Raw genomic sequence first — 23112 nt, 5'->3', positions numbered from 1 at the left:
TATATGGTGTATTACATTGACTGATTTTCGTATGTTGAACTATCCTTGCATCCCTGGGATGAATCCTACTTGGTTGTGATGGATGATTGTTTTGATGTATTCTTGGATTCGGTTTGCCAATATTTTGTTGAGTATTTTTGCATCAATGTTCATGAGGGAGATTGGTCTGTAGTTCTCTTTCTTTGTTGCATCTTTGTGTGGTTTGGGTATCAGGGTAATTGTAGCCTCATAAAAAGAGTTTGGTAGTGTTCCTTCTGTTTCTATTGTGTGGAACACTTTGAAGAGTATTGGTATTAGTTCTTCTTTGAAAGTCTGGTAGAATTCTGCACTGAAACCATCTGGTCCTGGGCTTTTTTTGGTTGGGAGACTTTTGATGACTGTTTCTATTTCTTTAGGGGTTATTGGTCTATTTAAATGGTCTATATGGTCTTGATTTAATTTTGGTATGTGGTATTTATCCAGAAAATTGTCCATTTCTTCCTGGTTTTCCATTTTTGTGGAGTACAGGTTTTTGAAGTATGATCTGATGATTCTCTGGATTTCCTCGTTGTCTGTTGTTATGTCTCTCTTTTCATTTCTGATTTTGTGAATTTGGGTGCTCTCTCTTTGCCTTTTGGTTAATTTAGCTAGGGGTTTGTCTATCTTGTTGATTTTTTCAAAGAACCAACTCTTTGTTTCATTGATTTTTTGTATTGTTCTCTTGTTTTCTATTTCGTTGATTTCAGCCCTCAATTTGATTATTTCCTGGCATCTATTTCTCCTGGGTGAGTTTGTTTCTTTTTGTTCTAGAGCTTTCAGTTGTGCTGTTAATTCATTGGTATGGGAATGCTTCATCTTCTTTATGTGTGCATTTAGAGCTATGAATTTTCCTCTTAGCACTGCTTTCATAGTGTCCCATAAGTTTGGGTATGTTGTACTTTCATTTTCATTGAATTCTAGGAAATCTTTAATTTCTTTCTTTATTTCTTCCTCGACCCATTGATGTTTCAGGTGGGCATTATTCAGTTTCCATGAGTTTGTGGGTTTTCTATAATTTTTGTTGTTGTTGAGGTCTAACTTTAAGGCATGGTGGTCTGATAAGATACAGGAGGTTATTCCAATTTTTTTGTATCTGTTGAGATTTGTTTTGTGTCCAAGCATGTGGTCAATTTTTGAGAAGGTTCCATGGGGTGCTGAGAAGAAGGTATATTCTTTTGTGTTAGGATGGAATATTCTGTGGATATCTATTAGGTCCATTTGAGTCATAACATCTGTTAGGTCCTTTATTTCTTGGTTAAGTTTCAGTCTGGTAGATCTATCTTTTGGTGAGAGTGGTGTGTTAAAATCTCCCACTACTAATGTGTGGGGTTTGATGTGCATTTTAAAATTTAGTAGTGTTTCTTTTATGAATGTGGGTGCTTTTGTATTTGGGGCATAAATGTTTAGAATCAAGACTTCATCTTGGTGGATTTTTCCCGTGATAAATATGTAATGTCCATCCTGATCTCTTTTGATTGATTTTAGTTTGAAGTCTATTTTATTAGATATTAGGATAGCTACACCAGCTTGTTTCTTAGGTCCATTTGCTTGGAAAGCCTTTTCCAAGCCCTTTACTCTGAGGTAGTGTCTGTCTTTGAAGTTAAGGTGTGTTTCTTGTATGCAGCAGATGGATGGGTCCTGTTTTCTTATCCATTCTGTTAGCCTGTGTCTTTTTATAGGTGAGTTGAGACCATTGATATTGATGGATATTAATGACCAATGATTGTTAATTCCTGTTATTTTTTGTGGTTGTGTTGTGTTGTCCTTCTGTGGTGTATTTGGTGTAGGATTATCTATTGCTTGATTTTTCATGGATGTGTTTAGCTTCTTTGGGTTGGATTTTCCCTTCTAGTGCTTTCTGTAGGGCTGGGTTTGTGGACAGGTATTGTTACTCCGCCTATGGTGATGGAGAGTTTTGCTGGGTATAATAGTCTGGGTTGGCATCTGTGGTCTCTTAGTGTCTGCATGAGATTTGTCCATGATCTTCTAGCTTTCATAGTCTCTCTTGAGTAGTCTGGTGTTATTCTGATGGGTTTGCCTTTATATGTTACTTGGTCTTTTTCCTTTGTGGCTCTTGATATTTTTTCTTTGTTCTCTGTGTTTAGTGTTTTGATTATTATGTGGCCAGGGGACTTTTTTTTTGGATCCAGGCTATTCGGTGTTCTGTAAGCTTCTTGTATCTTCATAGGTATTTCTTTCTTTAGGTTAGTTAAGTTTTCTTCTATGATTTTGTTGAATATATTTTCTGTGCCTTTGAGTTGGTATTCTTCTCCTTCTTCTATCCCTATTATTCTTAGGTTTGGTCTTTTCATGGTGTCCCAAATTTCCTGGACGTTTTGTGTTACGACTTTTTTGTCTTTAGTGTTTTCTTTGACTGACGAATCTATTTTCTCTATCGTGTCTTCATAGTCAGAGATTCTCTGTTCCATCTCTTGCAATCAGTTGGTTATGCTTGTTCCTGTAATTCCTGTTTGTTTAGTCAGGATTTCTATTTCCAGCATTCCCTCAGTATGTGTTTTCTTTATTGTCTCAAATTCATTTTTCAGATCTTGGAATGTTTCTTTCATCTGTTTAATTGCTTTTTCTTGGCTTGATTTGATTTCTTCCCATTTTTTTGTTCGTTTTTTTCTTCCATTTCTTTAAGGGAGTTTTTTATTTCCTCTTTAATGGAGTTTTTCATTTCCTCTTTTTTTTTTGGTTTTTCGAGACAGGGTTTCTCTGAGTAGCTTTGCGCCTTTCCTGGGACTCACTTGATAGCCCAGGCTGGCCTCGAACTCACAGAGATCCACCTGGCTCTGCCTCCCGAGTGCTGGGATTAAAGGCGTGCGCCACCATCGCCTGGCTTCATTTCCTCTTTAAGGGAAGTTTTTATTTCCTCTTTAAGGGAGTTTTTCATTTCCTCTTTAAGGAAAGTTTTTATTTCCTCTTTGAGGGAATGTTTTATGTCTTCTTTAAGGGCCTCTATCATCTTCTTAAAGTCATTTTTAGGGTTGATTTCTTCTGTTTCTTCTGTCTTGGTATGTTCAGGTCTTGCAGGTGTAGAATCACTAGGTTCTGATGTTGCCATATAGGTCTTTATATTGTTGCCTGTATTTTTGCACTGGCGTCTACTCATCTCTTCCTCTGTGCGGTGCAGGTGGTATCTGTGTCTGAGAGTGCCTCTCTTGTTCTAATTTTTAGTCTTGGTTTAGTAGGGGTTCTTGGTTAAATTGCTGCTATTGGGCTATTTCTTCAGGGGCAGCTGATTTCAGTTGGTGAAGTATATACTTATGATTCTGTTGATCTGGTTTGGTGGCTGGGTAGCGCCTTCTTCTGTGTTCCCAGGTCACGTTTTGTTCATTTGTCAACTCCTCAGTTGATCTTGTTTCTTCAGACTTCAAACTGTAGGCATCTAAATCCTCTCTCAGATGGGTTTCAGCTGAGCGGGGTAGTCTCACCAACACCTCCAAGTTGTTGGGTTTCACAGGATCAGCTGCTGGGCCCTGGGTTGGCCTCAGACGGAGTGTTCAGATTCGTTCTGGTTCCATCTCATGGAGATAGCTTCTTCCCCAGGTGTTGGGGTTAGAGGCGTCCCTGTTCCAAGCTGCGTCTGCTTGTCTCCATCCCTGGGCTTGTCTACCTCTGCGGTCTGCCGCCGGGCCTGTATGTCTCTGCCAGCTGCCACTGGGCCTGTATGTCTCTGTCGGCTGCCGCTGCGGACCTACCTGCATCTGCTTGTCTCTGCCGTGTGGCCTATCTACCTCTGTGGGCCGCCACCGGGCCTGAATGTCCCTGTCGGCCGCTGCCACCGGGCCCGTCTACCTCCGCAGGTCGCTGCCACAGGCCTACCTCTTGGAAGAGTTTTGATTACAGAATTCAGTGCCTCAAATTCCCAAAGCTGCTTTTCACTCCTATGCTAAGAAATGCCTACTTGCTGGTAGCCAGTAGACATGTCAGAGGAACAGCAGATGGCAATTGAAGTTCGAGATGTCAGTCCACCAAGAAGAAAATCTCTGAGGGATCAATCTCGTTTAGGCAGATCCACAAGACTACAGACTCTGAAAATATCTTTTGCTTCTGTTGTATCTGTTCATGCTTTTCTCTGGTATCTGATATGTACATATATGTGGGGGAGTCCCCTACTACCTGTATTGTACTGTGCTTATGTCATGAAAACATCCCAATCTACTGGGAATTTATATCTGTGGATTGTCAAAAAAGATGATTTCTCCTTAAGCTGTATAATTTTAATGAATAAAAATGAATATACGGATATGCTACACAGTTGGTCCATGAGTTCCCCCTAGAAGCTGATTCTGATCACAGCTTAAATTAATGATTAACTGGGAGCCAGAATGACTCAAATTCCTTTAATTTTATGGTTGAGTACCACTAGCTGATACAAAGCTTCAAAACAGCTTTAGATTAGATCAGATGCCTTGCTAATGGTTTTTAAGATAAACATTCCCAATCTTTAGTTCACAAGGACACAGGCTGTACTGTCTGGCTAGGTTGTAAATACAAAAACAGCCCAATTATTGCTATCTGGCAAATGATTAATTTCTTGCACCCATTCCTAACCTCAATTTGTGAAAATAAAGTCTGACTAGTCAAGGCTACAGAAAATAATTTGACTCTTGAGCCCCAAAGGAAGGCTGCAGGTATTCTTGGATAATCAAAAGTTACACACAGGGCAGAAAATATACTTTGAGTTTTAGGTGTTTTGGTCATAATATCATGGAAAGTGCCAATTGAGCTCATATTAAAAGATATATATGGTAACCTAGCTTGAATCAGATAAGCTGTTACACCCTTAGCTTTCTTTGTCTGCAAACCTAGCTCTCACCAGTAATCTCAGAGACCTAAAGAGAATTCCACATTTATGATTCCTAATTACAGAGTATTAGCTAAAAATGTGTACATAGTCATGAGTTAGTTGAACTGCCTTTCCATTGCCTGGAAATAACTAAGGCATCAGGTCAAAAGTGGCCATTACACTCAAAGTATAGGTTATAAACACACAATCTTCTCATTCTCCGGGCTTTTCAATAGTTTAGGTTTATGATTCCTTTGAAATTCCTTATAAGATTACCTCTCAAGATAGATAATAAAGTAATTGATTCTTTATAATTACAATTTACAGCCTGTCAATTAAAAGAGTTGGCTGAGAAAATATGCTCCTTGTTTGCTCATGACAGGCTACTTTGATATATTTATATTGCATGAGAGTTGTCAGGATGTCTCTGTTTTTAGTCATGTCTTTATCTAGGAATGCAACTTTTTTGACTCTTAATATTGCCTGAAAGATTTTGTTGGGGTATATATATATCAATGTGAAAGAGAGGATGAGAGAAAGAATAAAGAATGAAACGATCAAGAGACTGAGTGTCTTTTTCCCCCTAACCTCTCAGATAGAAGAGTTGTAGTTTACACCAACCCCAGGGATTTCTTCCAAACCCTGTGCTGCCTTGGGGCTTCAATTCCTACCCTCCATGCCTGTTCTCTGGGATCAGGAACTTCCCTTGCCGTATTTGGGCAGCATTTTTTTCCTAGCAGGCTTATAGCTGCTGTTCTGGAAGATGAGGGAAAGAAACTTAAGTTTTTGAAAATAATAGAAAAATGCAGTGTGGTTGAGAGCAGGGGTGGAGAGGTTGATAGAGACAGACCCTCACCTTTAAGCTACAAGTTGTCTTGTCAGCAGACAGCAGACAAATCTGCAGAGCCTTCCTGTGGAGACTAGCCCTTCTCTAAGAGGGATCCTCTCAGAAGTTGCCAAATCTGTGTTTGGTGTCACTGCTGAGACTTCTACCCTTGAGCATTTGGGCAATATTTCAAAAAAAAAGCTTCATATTTTCCAATTTTCAAAGATTTAGGATTTTTATTATTTTAAAACATGAAGTGGTTACATGTTAAGACTTTTTATTAAAGGACTAGGGAAGGAAAAGTGACTGGTGGATACTGTACTGGAGTTATAATAACCCAATACCAAAGGCAACCTTGAACTATAAAAAGTAGAGCTACAACTGTAGGAAGAGAACTGTACTGTTGTCTATGGAGAAACAATGAATCCAACCCAGGGACAAAGGACATGTTTATCAATACCTGTGTTTCTTATCTGAAAGTATAAATGATTTCTGTCCACACAGTTACTGACAGAACACAATGTGTTCCCTCATAAGAAGAATAACACAGGTCAAATTGAAAAGGTACTTTAGTTGGTTCTGACATGTAACTACATTTTAAATACTACTATAAGGATTCTTAGCAAATGCATTTTGAATTTGTCTCTGAAAAATCAAACAACAGCTTTTAGTACAGAAATGTTATAATGCTCTCAACATGATTCTACTGGCAGGAGAAGGCAGGTCTTCAAATGTCACTATCTTCCAGAGAAACAACGAGTTTACAGATTACAACCATAAACAGAAGAAACTGGCTTTCCCACAGAACTGAGGAATAATAACTCACATTCAACAAAAGAAATGTGTGTAGTATGTTCAAGAAAGTGTTCCATAGAAGGCCTACAAAGCATAATATAACATAGTCAGATATACCTTGAATCCCATCTAATAATAATCTAAGGCTAGGTTTCCTGCTTGCTTCCCCTAACACACACTACATGTTTCCAGAAGAAGCACACAGCAGATTAGCAAGTCATACTCCCTATGAAGACATCAATGACAGATGCAGAACACAGAAGATTTAAGGTCTTTACAAGTATCAACTTACTTCCATCTGGAAGACGTGCCAGGACAATCCCACTGCCTCCCCTGGCTGTCACCAGAAATCCAGCTTTAATCACAGACAAAACTGCAAGTCCTTTTGCTTTTGCAATAACATGGGCTGCAAACAAACAAAATAGCAATGACTAAAAGGCAGCTTGTGACAGAGCTTTGATTTTAAAGATATATAGCTGAATTAATTATTAATATGAAATTTTGTATTTGACAACAAAATTAAGTGATTTGCCATTTCAAAAGGTTTTCTTTTTAAACTCATGGTCTGTTTGAACTACCACTTTATATTGAAATTCTAATTCTGTTTACAATACAAGTTTACTCACATTTCAGAGTTCACTACATAAAATGAGAGTTATAAGTGCATGTATCTACTAAAGGTACAACCTCACCACTATTCACTCTGTTTACTTGCAAGGGAAGACTTGAGTTTGATGAGCTACATTAGCATATATGTGAACACAGGAATTCAGCACTTGTTATGCATCATTTCAGGAGTTACTGCTATTGTTGATGAGAGCTTTGGACATAAAATAATAGTGTCATTTAGAAGAACAGGAAGGCAGTTAGGGAATTCATTGGAATTATGGACCAAATTCTCTTTGGTGCCTTTTGCTTATATGAAAAATATTGTTACTTATAAATACAATTTCCCTATTTGCAAGAAACATTGTAAAGTGCTTTAAAAAGCTTACATCGTAAAAATTTATTTGAGAGGTTAGCTAGTGAGTTTTGAAAATCTGTTTGCAAATTCCCCCAATACTGATTTTAAAAGAACAGAGTTTAAAAAGCTGAAAGGAGCAGAGACTCAAGGGTTTAGGCTGGTACCTCTAAGTGGAGGGAAGCAAGGTGAGGGACAATTTTTCTGCTGATTGGCTCTGGTCTTTGTCTATCTACTAGAAGATTGCCTACAAAGTGCTGCCCCTCTGAGGTCTGAGACTAGGGTGGTCTAAATGCTTGCTTGTTTCCATAGGACATTTATGGAGAAATGCTAAGGAATGTAGAAAGCAATGTGGAAAACAAACATACTTAGACATTTACCTACCAGGAATGATCTTATCAGGTCCATTTCTGGAAGTTATTTCTGTGAATTCTCTTAATATTTTGGCAGCCTTCTTTGCTTCTGATTTCAGATTGGAAGGTATAGGGTTATTCACTGAAAGATTAAAAACATACTATAGTGAGAAAAGAAATCTAGTTTCAGAATATATTTCAGTTTCATTCTTCTCTCATACAATTAAGCATTTAAAGTCAAATGTTAGAAAAGGGAATGACTTCCAGTCCTCGTTTATTGATTATCTCATCTCTGTTTTCTTATGTTGTGAAATCTTGCAGATGGCTAACTCTGAACACTCAAACTCTCACCAATTATGAAAACATGGAATCTTGGGATCCTAGGCAAAAGCTGGTTGGCCCTCTCTCCTCACTAAGTATCTTCTCCTCATTAGTTAAATCATCTAAGTTTTAACTTAAAAAAAATTGAATTGGAGGATTAACAAAAGATGCACTTCATAGTTGTCTTTAATAGATGTAAAATTTGATACAGTTGGCTTTTCTTGTCAGAAATTTTGGAGATGGCTGGCCGTCACAAGTAAAATTCTGGTATGCCCAGAAACTGAGTTAGTATGTCCAGCAATATATGCTTGCTCTTACATAACATTTTACATTCCCAGTGTAAATATTTCTTTGTCATAATAGAATGAATGCAACTCTTGAACTCCACAGCATGTGGGAGAAGGTGGACCATTATCTTGCCTTTGGAGAAGCAAACGTAAGAATGGACAAAGTCCAAGTGAGTTCACCAGCTATGGTATTCATCTGATTGATTGTCTGTAATCAAGTATTTCATCAAGTATTTCAGATGGAAAATGCTATTGATATCAATACCACCATTTCAACTGGTGATGCAAGTACACTAGAAATAGAAGGAATGACCAAGTAATACAGGGGGAAAGCCTTTTATTTAGCCAAGTACAGAGCTATCTAATAAAATAATACAGATGCACTTTGGCAGCTGGTGTTTGAAATATGTAATTTATTTTAATAGTAGAAACTGAACTAGAGTCATAGCAGAGCCTTCTTTGTTTTCCTTAGAAGGTATCAGTTTGGTTCTCTGTGGCCCAGTACAGGAATATTAGTAAGAATAAAGCTATGGGAAAGTCCATCCCACAAATCATCAGGTACATTTCCAGTTTATGAAAGCAAAATAAAATGTATATACTGTATATTGTATTCCTTTTCCATCTGCATCCTAACAGTATGTATTTTTTTACTCAGTTTTATTTCAGAACATTTAAATATTCATTTTCCAAATTTACCTGTCTTGCTGATGCAGTTTGTACAATAGTCCCATCTCCTTTAAACATTTCTAGTTTGCCCATCTGCAACAACATACTAATTTGTTATTCTATATCAGTTCTGTCTGTGTTTGAATTGCACATAAGTGAAAGGAAAAAGAGTTCAACCTTTTCTAACTACCACACACCACAAAATAAGTGGGAATCATATATGTTGGGCAGAGATCAGAAATTCATCTTTTTTTCTCCTGCCAGGCTGTATTTTTATATGTGAAAACACAATTTAGTCTTTTATCTTCTTTTTTGTTTTTTAAACAAACAGTTATGTTGTTTTCAGTTTGGAGTTATTCCAAACTAAACTGCTATAAATATTCCCATGATGGTTTCCTATGCAGAAATGTTTTAATTCTTTTGGATAAATATCAACAATAGAAATTGCTAGTTCATAATAATAAATGTATGGCTAATTATATGTTTCCAAAGAGTCATCTGAAGTGGCATTTTATACTTCCACTAGAAATTCCTGAGACTTTTTGCTACTTCATATCTTCAGCAAGCACACGGTATAGTCTTTTAAATGTTATGAGTGGCTTTTCAAATTGATTTTTCACATTCCTTGCAAAGTTGCAAACTTTGCTTTGTTTATTTCTGTTTCTCTCCCGTGCCCTTTTATTGAAAATAGATTCTTTACTTACATATTATATCCTGACTGAGGTTTCCCCTCCTCCTACTCCTCCCAGTACCTCCCCACCCCCTTCCCCCATCCAGATCCATTCCCTTTCTTCCTCTCATTAGAAAGAAAAGGGCTTCTAAGTAGTAATAAATTATAACAATATAAGATAAAACTAAAACTATCACATTGGAGCGGGACAAGACAAACAAATAGAAGGAAAAGAGCCCAAGAGAAAACACAAGAATCAGAGACTCATTTGTTCATACACTCAGGAATCCCACAAAAATACTAAACTGGAAGCTACAATATATACACAGAGGCCCTGGTGCAGACCCATGCAGGCCCTATGCATGCTGCCCTAGTCTCTTTGAGTTTGTATGTGTTTTGATCATGTTGATTTATTTAGAGGGCCTTGTTTTCTTGGTGTCCTCCATCCTCTCTATCTCTTACAGTCTTTCTACTACCTCTTCCTTGAGATTTCCTGATGCCTGAGAAGAGTGGTTTGAAACATCCCATTTAGGGCTGAGTGTTGCAAGGTCTCTGACTATCTGCATAATGTCTGTCTTTAGGTTTCTGTATTTGTTCCCATCTGCTACAGGAGAAAGTTTCTCTGATGACAACTGAGCAAGGCACTAATCTATGAGTACAGCATGCTGTGGGATGTTCTGTATGTCCTGTGGGAGCCTGTTCTTGGGTTCCTCATGGCTTTACCCAGCAGGTCCGCATAGAGGATGATTAGGACCACAAGCCTGAGTGCAGGTGTCTGAGATGGTCTGCACTTGGCTGTGCTGGGGAATGGTCTGTATGTCAAGTTGCTCTGAATGATCAATAAATAAAACCTGATTGGCCGTGGCTAGGCAGGAAGTATAGGCGGGACTAACAGAGAGGAGAGATACAAGAACAGGAAGGCAGAAGGAATCACTGCCAGCCGCCACCCTGACAAGCAGCATGAAAAGATGCCGGTAAGCCACGAGCCTCGTGGCAGGGTATAGATTTGTGGAAATTGATTAATTTAAGCTATAGAACAGTTAGCAAGAAGCCTGCCATGGCCATACAGTTTGTAAGCAATATAAGTCTCTGTTTACTTGGTTGGATCTGAGTGGCTGTGGGACTGGTGGGTGACAAAGATTTGTCCTGACTGTGGGCAAGGCAGGAAAACTCTAGCTACAACAGCAGAATATCATTAGGAGTCATCTCCTTGCTACTTTCTAGGCTCTAGTTCTTGGTCACCCAGGCAGTGTTGGGTATGGGTTCAATCTCATGGAGTGGGCCTTGAGTCAAATCAGATATTGTTTGGTTAGTCTTACAAGCTTTGTGGCACCACTGCCCTAGCACACTTGCAGGCAGGACATCATTGTAGATAAAAGGTTTGTAGCTGGCTTGGAGTTTATGTTTCTCTTTGGCAGTATGCAGAATACCTTCCTGTATTAAAGATGCTAGAACATAGGAGTGAAGGCTCTATGTATGCACTAGATCAATTACTCCAAGTTCAATGAGTTGCATAGGTATTGTCTTTAACAATGGGGTCTTGCTGTCAGTGTGGAGAGTAACCTATTGTCTTTGCAGCAGCCCGGGTATTTGGGGATTGCCATGAGACCTCTTTGTCCAACAACTCAATTAGATATAACTGAATATTAGTACTAGAAACCTCATTTAGTGACAAGAGATGATCAGTTGTGAATCTGTACCCCACCCCCATCATTTGTAGACGACATTTAGATTGCCTTTATATAGGTATATATTTTAGGAAGCTTCTATTGTATTAGGTTTCTATACTACCTCTCAAATAGCCCTCCCCATATTCCCTCCCTTGTCCCCTTTCCATCCTCAACTGATCCTCCTGTTCTAGCCCTGCCCCATTCACCCATGACTATTCTATTCTCTTTTCTTAATGAGATCTATCTGTACCCTTGAGACCCTTATTCTATACCTACCCTTGGTAGTGCTACAGATTGTAGCTTGGTTATCATTGACTTAAAAACTAATATCCACATGTTGAGATTACATACCATATTTGTTTTTCTGGGTCTGGGATACCTCACTCAGGATGATTTTTTTCTAGTTCCATCCATTTGCCTGCAAATTTCATGTTGTCATTTTTTTTAAACAGCTGAGTAATACTTCATTGTGTACCACATTTTCTTTATTCATTCTCTTGTTGAAGGACATGTAGGTTGTTTCAAATTTTTAGTTATTATAAATAGAGCAGCAGTGAACATGGTTGAACAAGTTTCTTTGTGATAGAATGAAGCATCCTTGGGTAGTATAGCTGAATCTTGAGGTAGACTGATTCCCATCCTCCTGAGGAACTGCCACAGTGATTTCCACAGTGGCTGTAAAAGCTTGCACTCCCACCAGCAATGGATGATTGCTCCCCTTGCTCCACATCCTCATTGGATGAACTGTCACTGTTTTATTGATCTTAGCCATTCTGATAGGCTTAAGATGAAATCTCAAAGTAGTTTTGATTTACTTTTCCCTGATGTCTATGGATTTTGAACATTTCTTTAAGTGTTTCTCAGACATTTGAGTTTTCTCCACTAAGAATTCTGTTTAGATCTGTAGCCCATTTTTAATTGGATTATTTGTTTTCTTAATATCTAGTTTTTGAGTTCTTTATGTATTCTGGATATTAGCCTTCTACAGGATGCGAAGTTAGTTAAAAACTTTTCCCGTTCTGTATGCTGCTTACTTTATATGAATGACAGTGGCCTTTGCTGTGCAGACGCTTCTCAGTTTCATGAGGTTTCATTTATTAATTGTTGATATTAGTGCCTGTGGTAAGAGTATTCTGTACAGAAAGTCATTTCCTGTGTCAATAAGTCCAAGAGTATTCCCTACTTTCTCTTCTACGAGGTACAGTGTATCTTGTTTTATGTTGAGTTTTGCATAAGGTGATAAGTAAGTATGGATCTGTTTGTATTCTTCTACATTTAGACATTCAGTTTGACAAACACCCTTTGTTGAAGATCCTGTCTTTTTTCTAGTACATATTTATGGCTTCTTTTTCAAAACTTAGGTGTCCATAGGTGTGAACATTTATGTCTCGGTCTTCAGTTTGATTCCATTGATCAACGTGTATATTTTTGTGCCAATACTATGTTGTTTTTATTACTATTGCTTTCTAGGACAATTTGAAATTGGGAATAGTGATACTTTCTGCATTGCTTTTATTATTCAGGATTGTTTTAGTTATCCTGGGTTTTTGTTTTCTTCATATGAAGCTGAGAATTGTCCTTTCAAGATCTTTTAAGAATTATGTTGAAATTTTTATGAGGATTGCAATCAATCTGTAGATTACTTTTGGTAGAGTGGCCATTTTTACTATGTTAATCCTACTGATCCATGAGCATGGGAAAGTTTTCTGTCCTCTGATATCTTCTTCAATTTATTTCTTCAAAAATTTGAAGTTTTATCATACAAGTCTTCCTCTTGCTTAGTTAAAGTTACTTCCATGACATTTTATATTATTTGAAACTATTATATTATTTGAAGCTATAGATGTGTTTTTTTTTTCTGATTTCTTTCTCAGTCTATTTATCATTTGTATATAGGAGGGTTACTGATTTTTAGGAGTTAATTTTGTATCCAACTACTTTGCTGAAAGTATTTGTCAGCTGTAGGAGTTTCCTGGTAGAATTTTTAGGGTCACTTATGTACACAATCATATCATCTGCAAATAAAGATAATTAGATTTCTTCCTTTCTAATATGTATCCCCTTGATCTCCATCAGTTCTTTTATTGTTCTAGCTAAGACTTCAAGTACTTTATTGAATAGGTATATAGAGAGTGGACAACCTTGTCTTGTACCTGAATTTCTCTCCACTTAAGTTGATATTGGCTAAGGACTTGCTGTAAATTGCCTTTATGATGTTGAGGTATGTCCCTTGTATCCCTAGTATCTCTAGGACTTTTATCATGAAGGAGTGTTTGTCAAAGGCCTTTTCTGCATCTAATGAGATGATCATGTGTTTTTGTCTTTCAGTTTGTGAAACATTACATTTGAAATGATGAATAATATTTATCAATTTAGATATGTTGAACCATTCCTGCATCTCTAGGATGAAGCCTACCTGATCATGGTGGTTGATCATTTTGATGTGAGCTTGGATTTGGTCTGCAAGTATTTTAGTGAGAATTTTTGCATGCATGTTCAATTAGGAAATTGATCTGTAATTCTCTTCCTTTGTTGGGTCTTTATGTGGTTTGTATATCAGAGTAACTATGGCTTCATAAGATGAAATGGACAATGTTCCTTCTGTTTCTATTTTGTGGGATAATGTGAGGAATATTGGGATTAACTGTTCTTTGAATGTGTGGTAGAATTCTTCCATAAAACAATCTGGCCCTGGGTTTTTTTTTTTGGTTGGGAGACTATTAATGACTGCTTCTAATAATATCACTGAGGATTATAGGTCTGTTTAAATTGTTTTTCTGATTTGATTTAACTTTGATAAGTGGTATGTATCAAGAAAAGTATCCATTTCTTTTAGATTTTCCAATTTACTGGAGTACAGGTTTTAAAGCATGTCCATATTATTCTCTGGATTTTCTCAGTGTCTGTTGTTACATACGCTTTCTCATTTCTAATTTGGTAAATTTGGGTATTTGCTCTCCACTCTTTAGTTCATTTGGATAAAGGCTTGTCAATCTTATTGATTTTCTTAAAGGAACCAATTCTTTGTTTCATTGATTCTTTTTATTGTTCTCTTTGTTTCCATTTTATTGATTTCACCCTGAATTTGATTATTTCTTGCTATCTACTCTTTTGGGGTGTTATTTATTTTTTACATTCTAGAGCTTCCAGGTGTTTTGTTATTCGTATGAGATTGTTCCAATTATTTTATGTAGGCACTTAGTGCTATAAACTTTCTTCTTAGAATAATCTTTCATTGTATTCCATAAGTTTGGGTATGTTGTATACTAATTTTCTTTCAATTCTAGAAAGTCTTTAATTTCTTTCTTAATTGCTGTCTTGACCCATTTTTTTTTTAAAGATCCAAAGCCAATGTTTTAATTATACCAATCACTTAAGCTGCAAAAAAACAAAAACAAGAAGATAGCAACAACCAGAAACCACAGATATACCTGGAAATGTGAAGAGGCAAGCCTCTAAGATAAAGAAGAGAACACTTAACATTGGACATTTTGGTTCATGACTTTGTTGGCTTTTGTGTTTTGTTTTTTTTTTTTTTTTGACTGATGAATCTATTTCTTCTATCGTATCTTCAATGCCAGAGATCCTCTCTTCCATCTCTTGCATTCTGTTGGTTATACTTGCATCTGAAGTTCCCGATCGTTTACTCAGATTTTCTATTTCCAGCATTTCCTCTGTTTGTGTCTTCTTCATTTTTTCTATTTCCCTTTTCAGGTCTTGTACTGTTTCCTTCATTTGTTTCATTGCTTTTTCATGTTTTTTTTTTTTTTTTAGTACTTTATTGTTTTCTTCCAGGACTTTATTGTTTTCTTCTAATTTGTTTGCCCTTTCCTCTAGTTGTTTATAGCATTCTTCCCATTTTTTTTGTCTTTTCCTCTACACAAGCCTCTACCTTCTTCATGATGTTATTCATAAGGCTGTTTTCTTCTGCTTCTTTCAATTTTTGATGTTCAGGTCTAGATGTTGGAGGTGGGCTAGGTCCTGGTGATGCTGCATTGTTCTTCATTTTGTTGTATGTACTTCTGCCTCGATGTCTGACCATCTCCTTATGGTTCGTTCTTGGTCTTATCAGTGCACTTGTTTCAGACAGAGCTGACAGATTCAGGAAGTCTCTCTCTCTTGTCCAGATGGGAGCTTTCTTGTCCAAATGGGAACTCTGGGGCAGGATGGGAGCTCTTGTCCAGAAGGGAAGTCCGGGGCAGGATGGGAGCTCTCTCTGGTCCAGAAGGGATGTCAGGGGCAGAATGGGAACTGGGGGCTGGTCTCTAAGTATCAGGAAGCGGCTGGGGTCTCAGGTGGATGGCTGTGGGGGCAGGGTGTGGAGATTACAGGGTCTGCCAGGGGGGCCTTGGAGAAGTGGAGCCTTCCTGGTGGGGCTAGAAGGGGACTTGCCCAGAGGCCAGAACCTGGGGGCAAGTTGGGCAAGTCTTCTCCAGAGTGGCTGGTGCCCAGGGATGGGGTCCGCATGAGCCAGGACACTCACGTCTGGTCCAGAAGGGAAGTCCGGGGCAGGATCCAATGTTTTAATTATATCAATGACTTAAGCATGTCATGGTTTCGCAGCTTGTCCATGCTCTCGGATCAGCTCACTGCAGCAGGACTCACAGCACACCACACAAAACTGCAGGAACCAGCTCTGCTTCAAAATCCTTGACCCATTTTTTTTCAGTCAATTGTGAGCTATTTAGTTTCTATGAGTTTGTAAACTTTCTGTTGTTGATATCTAGTTTTAATCTGTGGTAGTCTGATAGGATGCAGGGAGTTATTTAAATTTTCTTGTATCCATCGAGACTTGCTTTGTGTCTGAGTATATGGTCAATTTTGGGGGAAGTTTAATGAGGTGTTGAGAAGATGGTATATTCTTTTGTGTTTGGGTAAAATGTTCTGTAAATATATGTTAGGTCCATTTGGTTTATAAGGTCTGTTAGATCTAGTATTTCTGATTAGTTTTTGTCCAGATGACCTGTCTGTTAGTGAGATTGGGGCACTGAAGTCTCTCACTGTCTTAGGGTTTTTATTGCTGTGAAGAAACCCATGATTATGGCAACTCTTATGAATGAAAACACTTGGGTGATTTGCTTACAGTTTCAGAGGTTTAGTCCATTATCATCATGGCAGGAAGCATGATAGCATGCAGGCAGACATGGTACTGGAGAAGTAGCTGAGAGTCCCACATCTTGCAGGCAAAAGGAAGTTAACTGAGACATTGGGCAGTATCCTAGGCACAGGAAACCTCAAAGCCCACCCCTACAGTGGCACACTTTTTCCAACAAGGCCATACCCACTCCAACAAAGCCACACCTCCTAGTAGTGGCACTCACTATGAGATTATGGGGACCAATTACATTCAAACTACCAAACCCACTATCAGTGTGTGAAGGTCAATATGTGATTTAAGCTATACTAGTGCTCCTTTTACAAAAGTGTGTTTGGGCATAGACGTTTCAAGAATTGAAATCTTGGTGGATTTTACCTTTGATGAGTATGTAGTATCTTTTTCCCATCTCTTTTGATTGATTTTGGTTTGAAGTTCATTTTATCAGATATAAAAATGCCTATATTAGCTTGCTTCTTGGGTCCATTTGCTTGAAATAACTTTTTCATCCTTTAGGCCTGAAGTGATGTCTATCCTTGATGTTAAGGTGTGTTTCTTGGATGCAGCAGAAGAATGGATCCTGTCTTAGCATCCATTTTGTTAGAGTCTTTTAATAGGACTATAGATGTTGAGAGTTATCAATGACCAGATTAGTGACTCCTGTTATTTTGTTTTGTTTTTATGTGTGTGCTTCCCTCTTTTTATTTTGCTGTTCTGCAATTACTTATTTCCTGTATTTTCTTGGGTGTAATTAACCTATTTAGGTTGGATTTTTCCTTCTAGCACTTTCTGTAGGGCTGGATTTGTAGATAAATATTGCTTAAATTTGGCTTTATCATGGACTATCTTATTTTCTCCATCTATGGTGATGGAAAGTTTTCTGGTTATAGTCGTCTGAGCTGGCATCTGTAGTTTCTTAGAATCTGCAGGACATCTGCCCGGCTGGGCCCATCTGGCTTTTAAAGTCTCCATTGAGAAGTCAAGTATAATTCTAATAGGTCTGCCTTTATAAGTTACTTAGTCTTTTTCTTTTGCAGCTTTAAATATTCTTTCTTTGTCCTGTACATGTGCTGAGGCGACTTTCTTTTCTGGTCTATTTGGTGTTCTGTATGCTTTGTATATCTTTATAGGCATCTCCTACTTTAAGTTAGGAATATTTTCTTATGTGATTTTGTTGAGAATATTTTCTGGGTCTTTGAGTTGTGTTTCTTCTCCTTCCTTTATTCCTACTATTCTTACATTTGGTCATTTCATAAAGTCCTAGATTTCTTGAATGTTTTGCTTCAGGAAGTTTTTTTTTTTCTTTTAAGATTTAGCATTTTCTTTGACCAATGTATCCATTTCTTCTATCATGTCTTCAATGCTTGAGATTCTCTCTTCCATATCTTGTATTCTGTTGGTGAAGTCTGCCTCTGTGGTTCCTGTTCGAGTTTCTAAATTTTTCATTTCCAGACTTCCCCAGTTTTAGGTTTTCCTTATTGATTCTATTTCCACTTTCAGGTCTTGAATAGTTTTATTCATCTCCTTCAACTGTTTGTTTTCATAGACTTCATTAAGAGGTTTATTCATTTCCTCTCTGAGGATCTCTATCATAGTCATAAAGGTTGTTTAAAGGTCTTTTTCTTTTTTTGGGGGGGGTTGTTTGTTTGTTTTGTTTTTTTCCGAGACAGGGTTTCTCTGTGTAGCTTTGAGCCTTTCCTGGAACTCACTTGGTAGCCCAGGCTGGCCTCAAACTCACAGAGATCCGCCTGCCTCTGAGTGCTGGGATTAAAGGCGTGTGCCACCACCGCCCGGCCATTAAAGGTCTTTTTCTTGTGCTTCAGCTATGTTGGAATACTCAGGGCTTGCTGTGGTAGGGTTGACTGTCCTGGCTGTTATTGATTGTGTTTTTACACTGGCAAATAAGCACCTGGGATTGGGAAGACTATAATTCAAGGTGTTGATATCTGTACTTTTCTTTGTTGGGTGGGAGCTTTGTTCCTCGGTTTTTGTTTCCTTTCTGGTTCTTAGGACAGTGTGGTGACTGTGCATTGCCTGGTATGAAATTTTTCTGGGATCCTAATAGGTATGTCCACTGGAGGTTCTAGGTAAACTGAGTTTCTGAGTATTGGAAGATGATCCTTAGGAATGGGGATGGACTGGGTGGGTGGTTGGAGGGGTCCACAGGAAGGCAGAGAGCAGGGTATTCCACTAGGTTCTGTTTGGTCACCTTGGAATGGGGACAGAGTGAGGAGAGGCCACAGCAGAAGTTCTGCTACAGGGCTGAGGATGAGACTGGGGACTGAACATGGAGGTGTGGAGGGAGTGCTAAAGATTGGCTGTTAGCCAACTTACTTCCCTGGTCATAGTAGCCTGTAGGTTCCCAGATAAGGCCTTTTGAGGTTGGGAGCTGAGACAAAGTAATGGGTGGTGGGAAAGGAAGTTTGGAGGGGAAGATCTTGTGTGAGCCACTGGAGATGGGGACAATAGGGAAGAGAGGCTGCAAGAGGTATTCTGCTGCAGAGCTTGGGATGAGAATGGGAGATTGTATTTGGAGGGGCAGAGGGAAAGGTGAAGATCGGCAGTTAGCCTGCCTCAGACCCTGGCCAGAGTTCTTATTTCTATTTGTTATGGTGTCTGTTAAAAATTTTTGCCCATTTAAAATGTGCATTGTCTTGTTTGTTTTGTAAATTATTCATTATATCCTTACATATAATGAATATCTAACACTCAAGTATAAATATATATATTTGTGCATATACACACGCATACATATCTTGAATATTTTTCAAAATGGTTCACCTGACCATTTTCTCAGTGGCATCTAAATCATGGGGTATCATTTCCTATAATACATTTAAAATTTCCTCCACTATTTTGGCTTCTCAAATTCTAGATCTATTTATTTACCTGATTTTTTTCCCCAAATTTTTTTCACTGAGGGTTTGGTCCTTTTCTCACAGCCCATACCACCCTTTGCCTCTTTCTGCATTTGGTTGATGTTTCTTCAAGTTCATGGTCTTATTTTTCTCTCAGATATGCTCTTTAGACAATAGTGAACTCTTTCCTCAAATTTTATGCCTTCAGCTTAAATTCTTCTGCTTGTTTCTCTCCTCTCCATTTCTGTCCTGGTGACATTCACACCTCCTTTTAAGTCCTTGAGTACATCTGACATCCCTGTCTGTAACTGCATCATCAATTGTCATTTCCAGTCTGTCTCTGTCTTGACTGACTTCTCCAGGTCTCAGGTTACATTTTCTTGTTTAGTCGTTTCTTGTAGTTTGATGAGTGCTAGACCCCTTGAGAGTGGCAATTTATTAAGATGAGGTTATGTTGTATTCTACGTTCCTCCATGTTGTGTGGAACAATGGCTTCAGGCTCTGCCTTGTCCTAGTTTACTTCATTGTCAAGCAGTGGTTGATCCCATTTTCAGTGCATAAGCCAGGATGACACTTCAGTATCACATTTGAACATGTAGAAACCATTACCTTTCCAGAACCAACTACAAGGCAGGCTGGTAAACTATTCATGCAAAGTAAAAAGTACCATCTATGAGCTGACTGGTATAGGTTGGGAACACGTGGATGAAACAAAGGCAGAACAGAAAAAGCAGGTCTCTGACCTTAAGAATGCATCAGACCAATAAAGAATTTAACACCCTTATCTGGACATCATAAAAGCTGAGGCATCTAACAGCACCATGATGAAGCAGAATCCTTCTACTCATCATCTGACCATTTGGTGAACACACAACAGGAAGGACAGGCAAAAGTCTCCTAACTGTCTGCAGGGTTTCAGCTTAGCATATTCACTTATATGGGAATTCCAATCAAGCTTTGTCATCAGTTTCCAACTTAAATTGATGTTCTCCCAGATCTGCACCTTGGAAACATGCCTTGGACTAACCTCTGCCTTGAACCTGCTAAGCTCTGTGTACCTTTAGCAGCTCTTCAAATATATCGGTTAATGTGCTAGTTAGTTTTAACTTTCAACTTGACACAACCTAGAATCGCTTGGAAAGACATTTTTAAAAGAGGAATTATCTAGATCAGGTTGGCCTGTGGACACGTCTGTGGGGAACTGTCTTGACTTAGTCATCATGGGGGCACCATTCCCCAGACAGAGGCTCCTGAACTGTAAGAGAAGCGAAAATTACTGAAAAACAAGTAAGCAAGGTTTCATACATTTGTTTTACTCTACTCTTGACTATAGATATGATATAACCAGCTGCTTCAAGATGCTGCCACTGTGACTTCTCTCCTACAATGAATTGTAATTTGGAATTGTAAACTGAAATGAAACTTTTTCTCCCCTAAGATGCTTTTTATCAGGGTGGGTTGGTTTAGGATAAATCTTGTTCCAAGGCTTCAGCAAGTTGTAATTCAGCTGAATTACAAAAATATAAGGAATTCTGTGAAACTTTCTGTAAGATCACATTACCTGATCAGTTACAGGCAGTAAATTTCAGTCAGAAACAACACATGTAAACAGAAAGTTTGGATATAGATCTTAGTTCCTGTACTCAGCTTCAAATCTTGAGCCTCTCACTTTCCCTCTATTTTACTATAATGACAACAGAGCATGGATGTGGGTATCCTATTCAATGGTTCTGCTGAATGACCACAATATCTCCTCAACTTCACATCACAATCAGGATCTGAATACTCATAAAAGCCTTAAACCACTGAATTCCAAAGCCAAGCAAACTATAAGGTTTTCTTTTCTGAAAAGTGACTATGAAATCTCAAGCCAAGAAAGTCCTTTTTCTTCAGAAGCAACTAAAATATTTGAATATTTCTAAATTTTAAAATAATGTCATATTATTAATATATTAGGAAGAATTTATAAAAGTTGGGAAGAAAAAATTTGCTTTGTAAACTTCATAGCTTCAGTGAACTTAAGATCTGGAAATCATTTTACATGTTGACAATTTGTTAATAACTCAGGCTAGAGGTCAAAGAGTGTCATTCACATCTTATTCTGAATAAATTTTCACTGGAGTAAGAAAGCTGATCACTACTTCTAAACTAGAACCAAGGTCAGGAACAAAAGCCCAGAGAGCAAAGGACCCCTCCCTCTTTTTCTATTAGAATATTAGATCATAAATTAATGCCATCAACAACCAACTCTCAACAGACATTAAAGCTCTCAAACAAATAAAAACAAACATCAACAGAAATATAAAAATGGTACATATAGGAAAAGTACATCTAGAAATGGCTTTCTAAATTTTCATTCTGTATTAAAATCCATGTCTTAAATTTTTAATTTACAAGGTTAATTTGCTAAGTTGATAAAAATCCCATTAGAAGTAAAAGAAATAAGAACACAACTAGGTTTATATTGTATTTATAACAGTTGATAAAAACGTAGAAAAAAAAGAGTTAAGTCTCTTAAGAGGCTCTGAAATGCTGCCTTTCTTAAGAAGCAAAACTTTAAACACTGACATTAACATCTTCCACCTTTGTTTCCAGATCAGTGTAATCTTTCTGGGACTTGAGTTTTAATTACTTACTTTGTCTTAAGGAGACCAAGTTTGTCGAATTAGTAAGTCAGAATCTATGTTCCTGGTCAGACAATTAACCTCCTTAAACAAATTTTACAATCAAATTATCCATGTGAACTCCACTGCTCCCTCCCCTGCACCTGTCTGTGGAGAGGGACAAAGAGCTGAGAGCAAAGGGCAGAAAAATCCTTGCCTTGTACCTGCTTCTCAGAGAATTTCAGGGAGATACTGGCTTAAGACAGGATACATGCTTGTCTGTCATTTTAAAAAAAAGGAAAAAAATAATTCAATATACTTAGACTTTAAACGGTAAAGAATCCTGTCATTTTACAACACCATTTGCAAATGAGTGAATAGACAAGGACCTGTGACTCTTAGTAGTGAGAATGTACAAATTTTACCTTTGACTACTATCAACTTTGTATTTTGGAACACTAAATATTTATTTTTTAATAGGGAGGAAACTCCTGAGAATAAAAATAAAGAATAAATGTACCAGAGTTTAAAAATTTAAAAAAAAACAAACAAAAAAACACAACTTTTTGTAAAGTTAAAAAAGTAGTAGAGTAGTATTGGCTCATTTCACAGAAACTGAACATAGTGAGCCAATAGCCAATTCTCCTTAATGAAGATACCATAAACTAGATGGAAGTTATTACTTATTCTTTTTAAGCTCCAACATAGCAATTTGCAAACAACCAGATGCTGCTATGGTATTTCAATAACAGGCCACAGAGTAGAATAAAACAGCACCTTAAACCCAGCCCTATTATTCTCTAAACTTTGTGTGCAGGTTTACTAACTCATTATTAACCCAAACATTTCCTCATATCTCAAGGAAGTACCTTGGCCAAGCAGGAATACAGAACCTGTTCACTTGGTAAACACAGAACAGGGCAATGCTTCTGCCCCAGGGCAGGGCATTCCTGTGGGTGAGGTAGTTTCTCACGTCTTTGTTACCCAGGAGAAGGGTAACATTTATTGAAATGAAGTAAAAATGGCACTTTTTGACAGTAGAGAAAACTGCTTCCTATTGTTACCTGTCCATTCAGAGCTCTAAAAAGGAACATACAAGCACTATGTCTAGAGGCGCAGCACTCAGCGCACTCTCCGCCCCCACTCCTCTAAGTATGGTGTTGCAGAATCAGTGGCCCTATGTGCAAGACCTTA

The 23112-nt window shown here is 37.9% G+C and overlaps 1 protein-coding gene across 3 annotated transcripts in view; it reads right to left on the bottom strand.

The window, feature by feature from the left end:
• Window positions 1-23112, bottom strand: part of Sh3yl1 (SH3 and SYLF domain containing 1) — a 55073-nt gene that overhangs the window by 30925 nt on the left and 1036 nt on the right. For all 3 annotated transcript variants that reach the window (XM_042267607.2, XM_042267606.2, XM_076559233.1), the window contains exons 2-3: window positions 7780-7890; window positions 6727-6840 (exon numbers count right to left, since the gene is read on the bottom strand). In XM_042267607.2, the coding sequence (XP_042123541.1) occupies window positions 6727-6840; window positions 7780-7890 (225 nt within the window). The remainder of the gene's footprint in view (window positions 1-6726; window positions 6841-7779; window positions 7891-23112) is intronic.

Source organism: Peromyscus maniculatus, chromosome 22 (genome assembly GCF_049852395.1).
Source record: "Peromyscus maniculatus bairdii isolate BWxNUB_F1_BW_parent chromosome 22, HU_Pman_BW_mat_3.1, whole genome shotgun sequence".
In the NCBI taxonomy this organism is placed as follows: Eukaryota; Metazoa; Chordata; class Mammalia; order Rodentia; family Cricetidae; genus Peromyscus; species Peromyscus maniculatus.
Note: the sequence above shows the minus strand (reverse complement) of the source record. Positions and strands in the feature narration are given on the sequence as shown.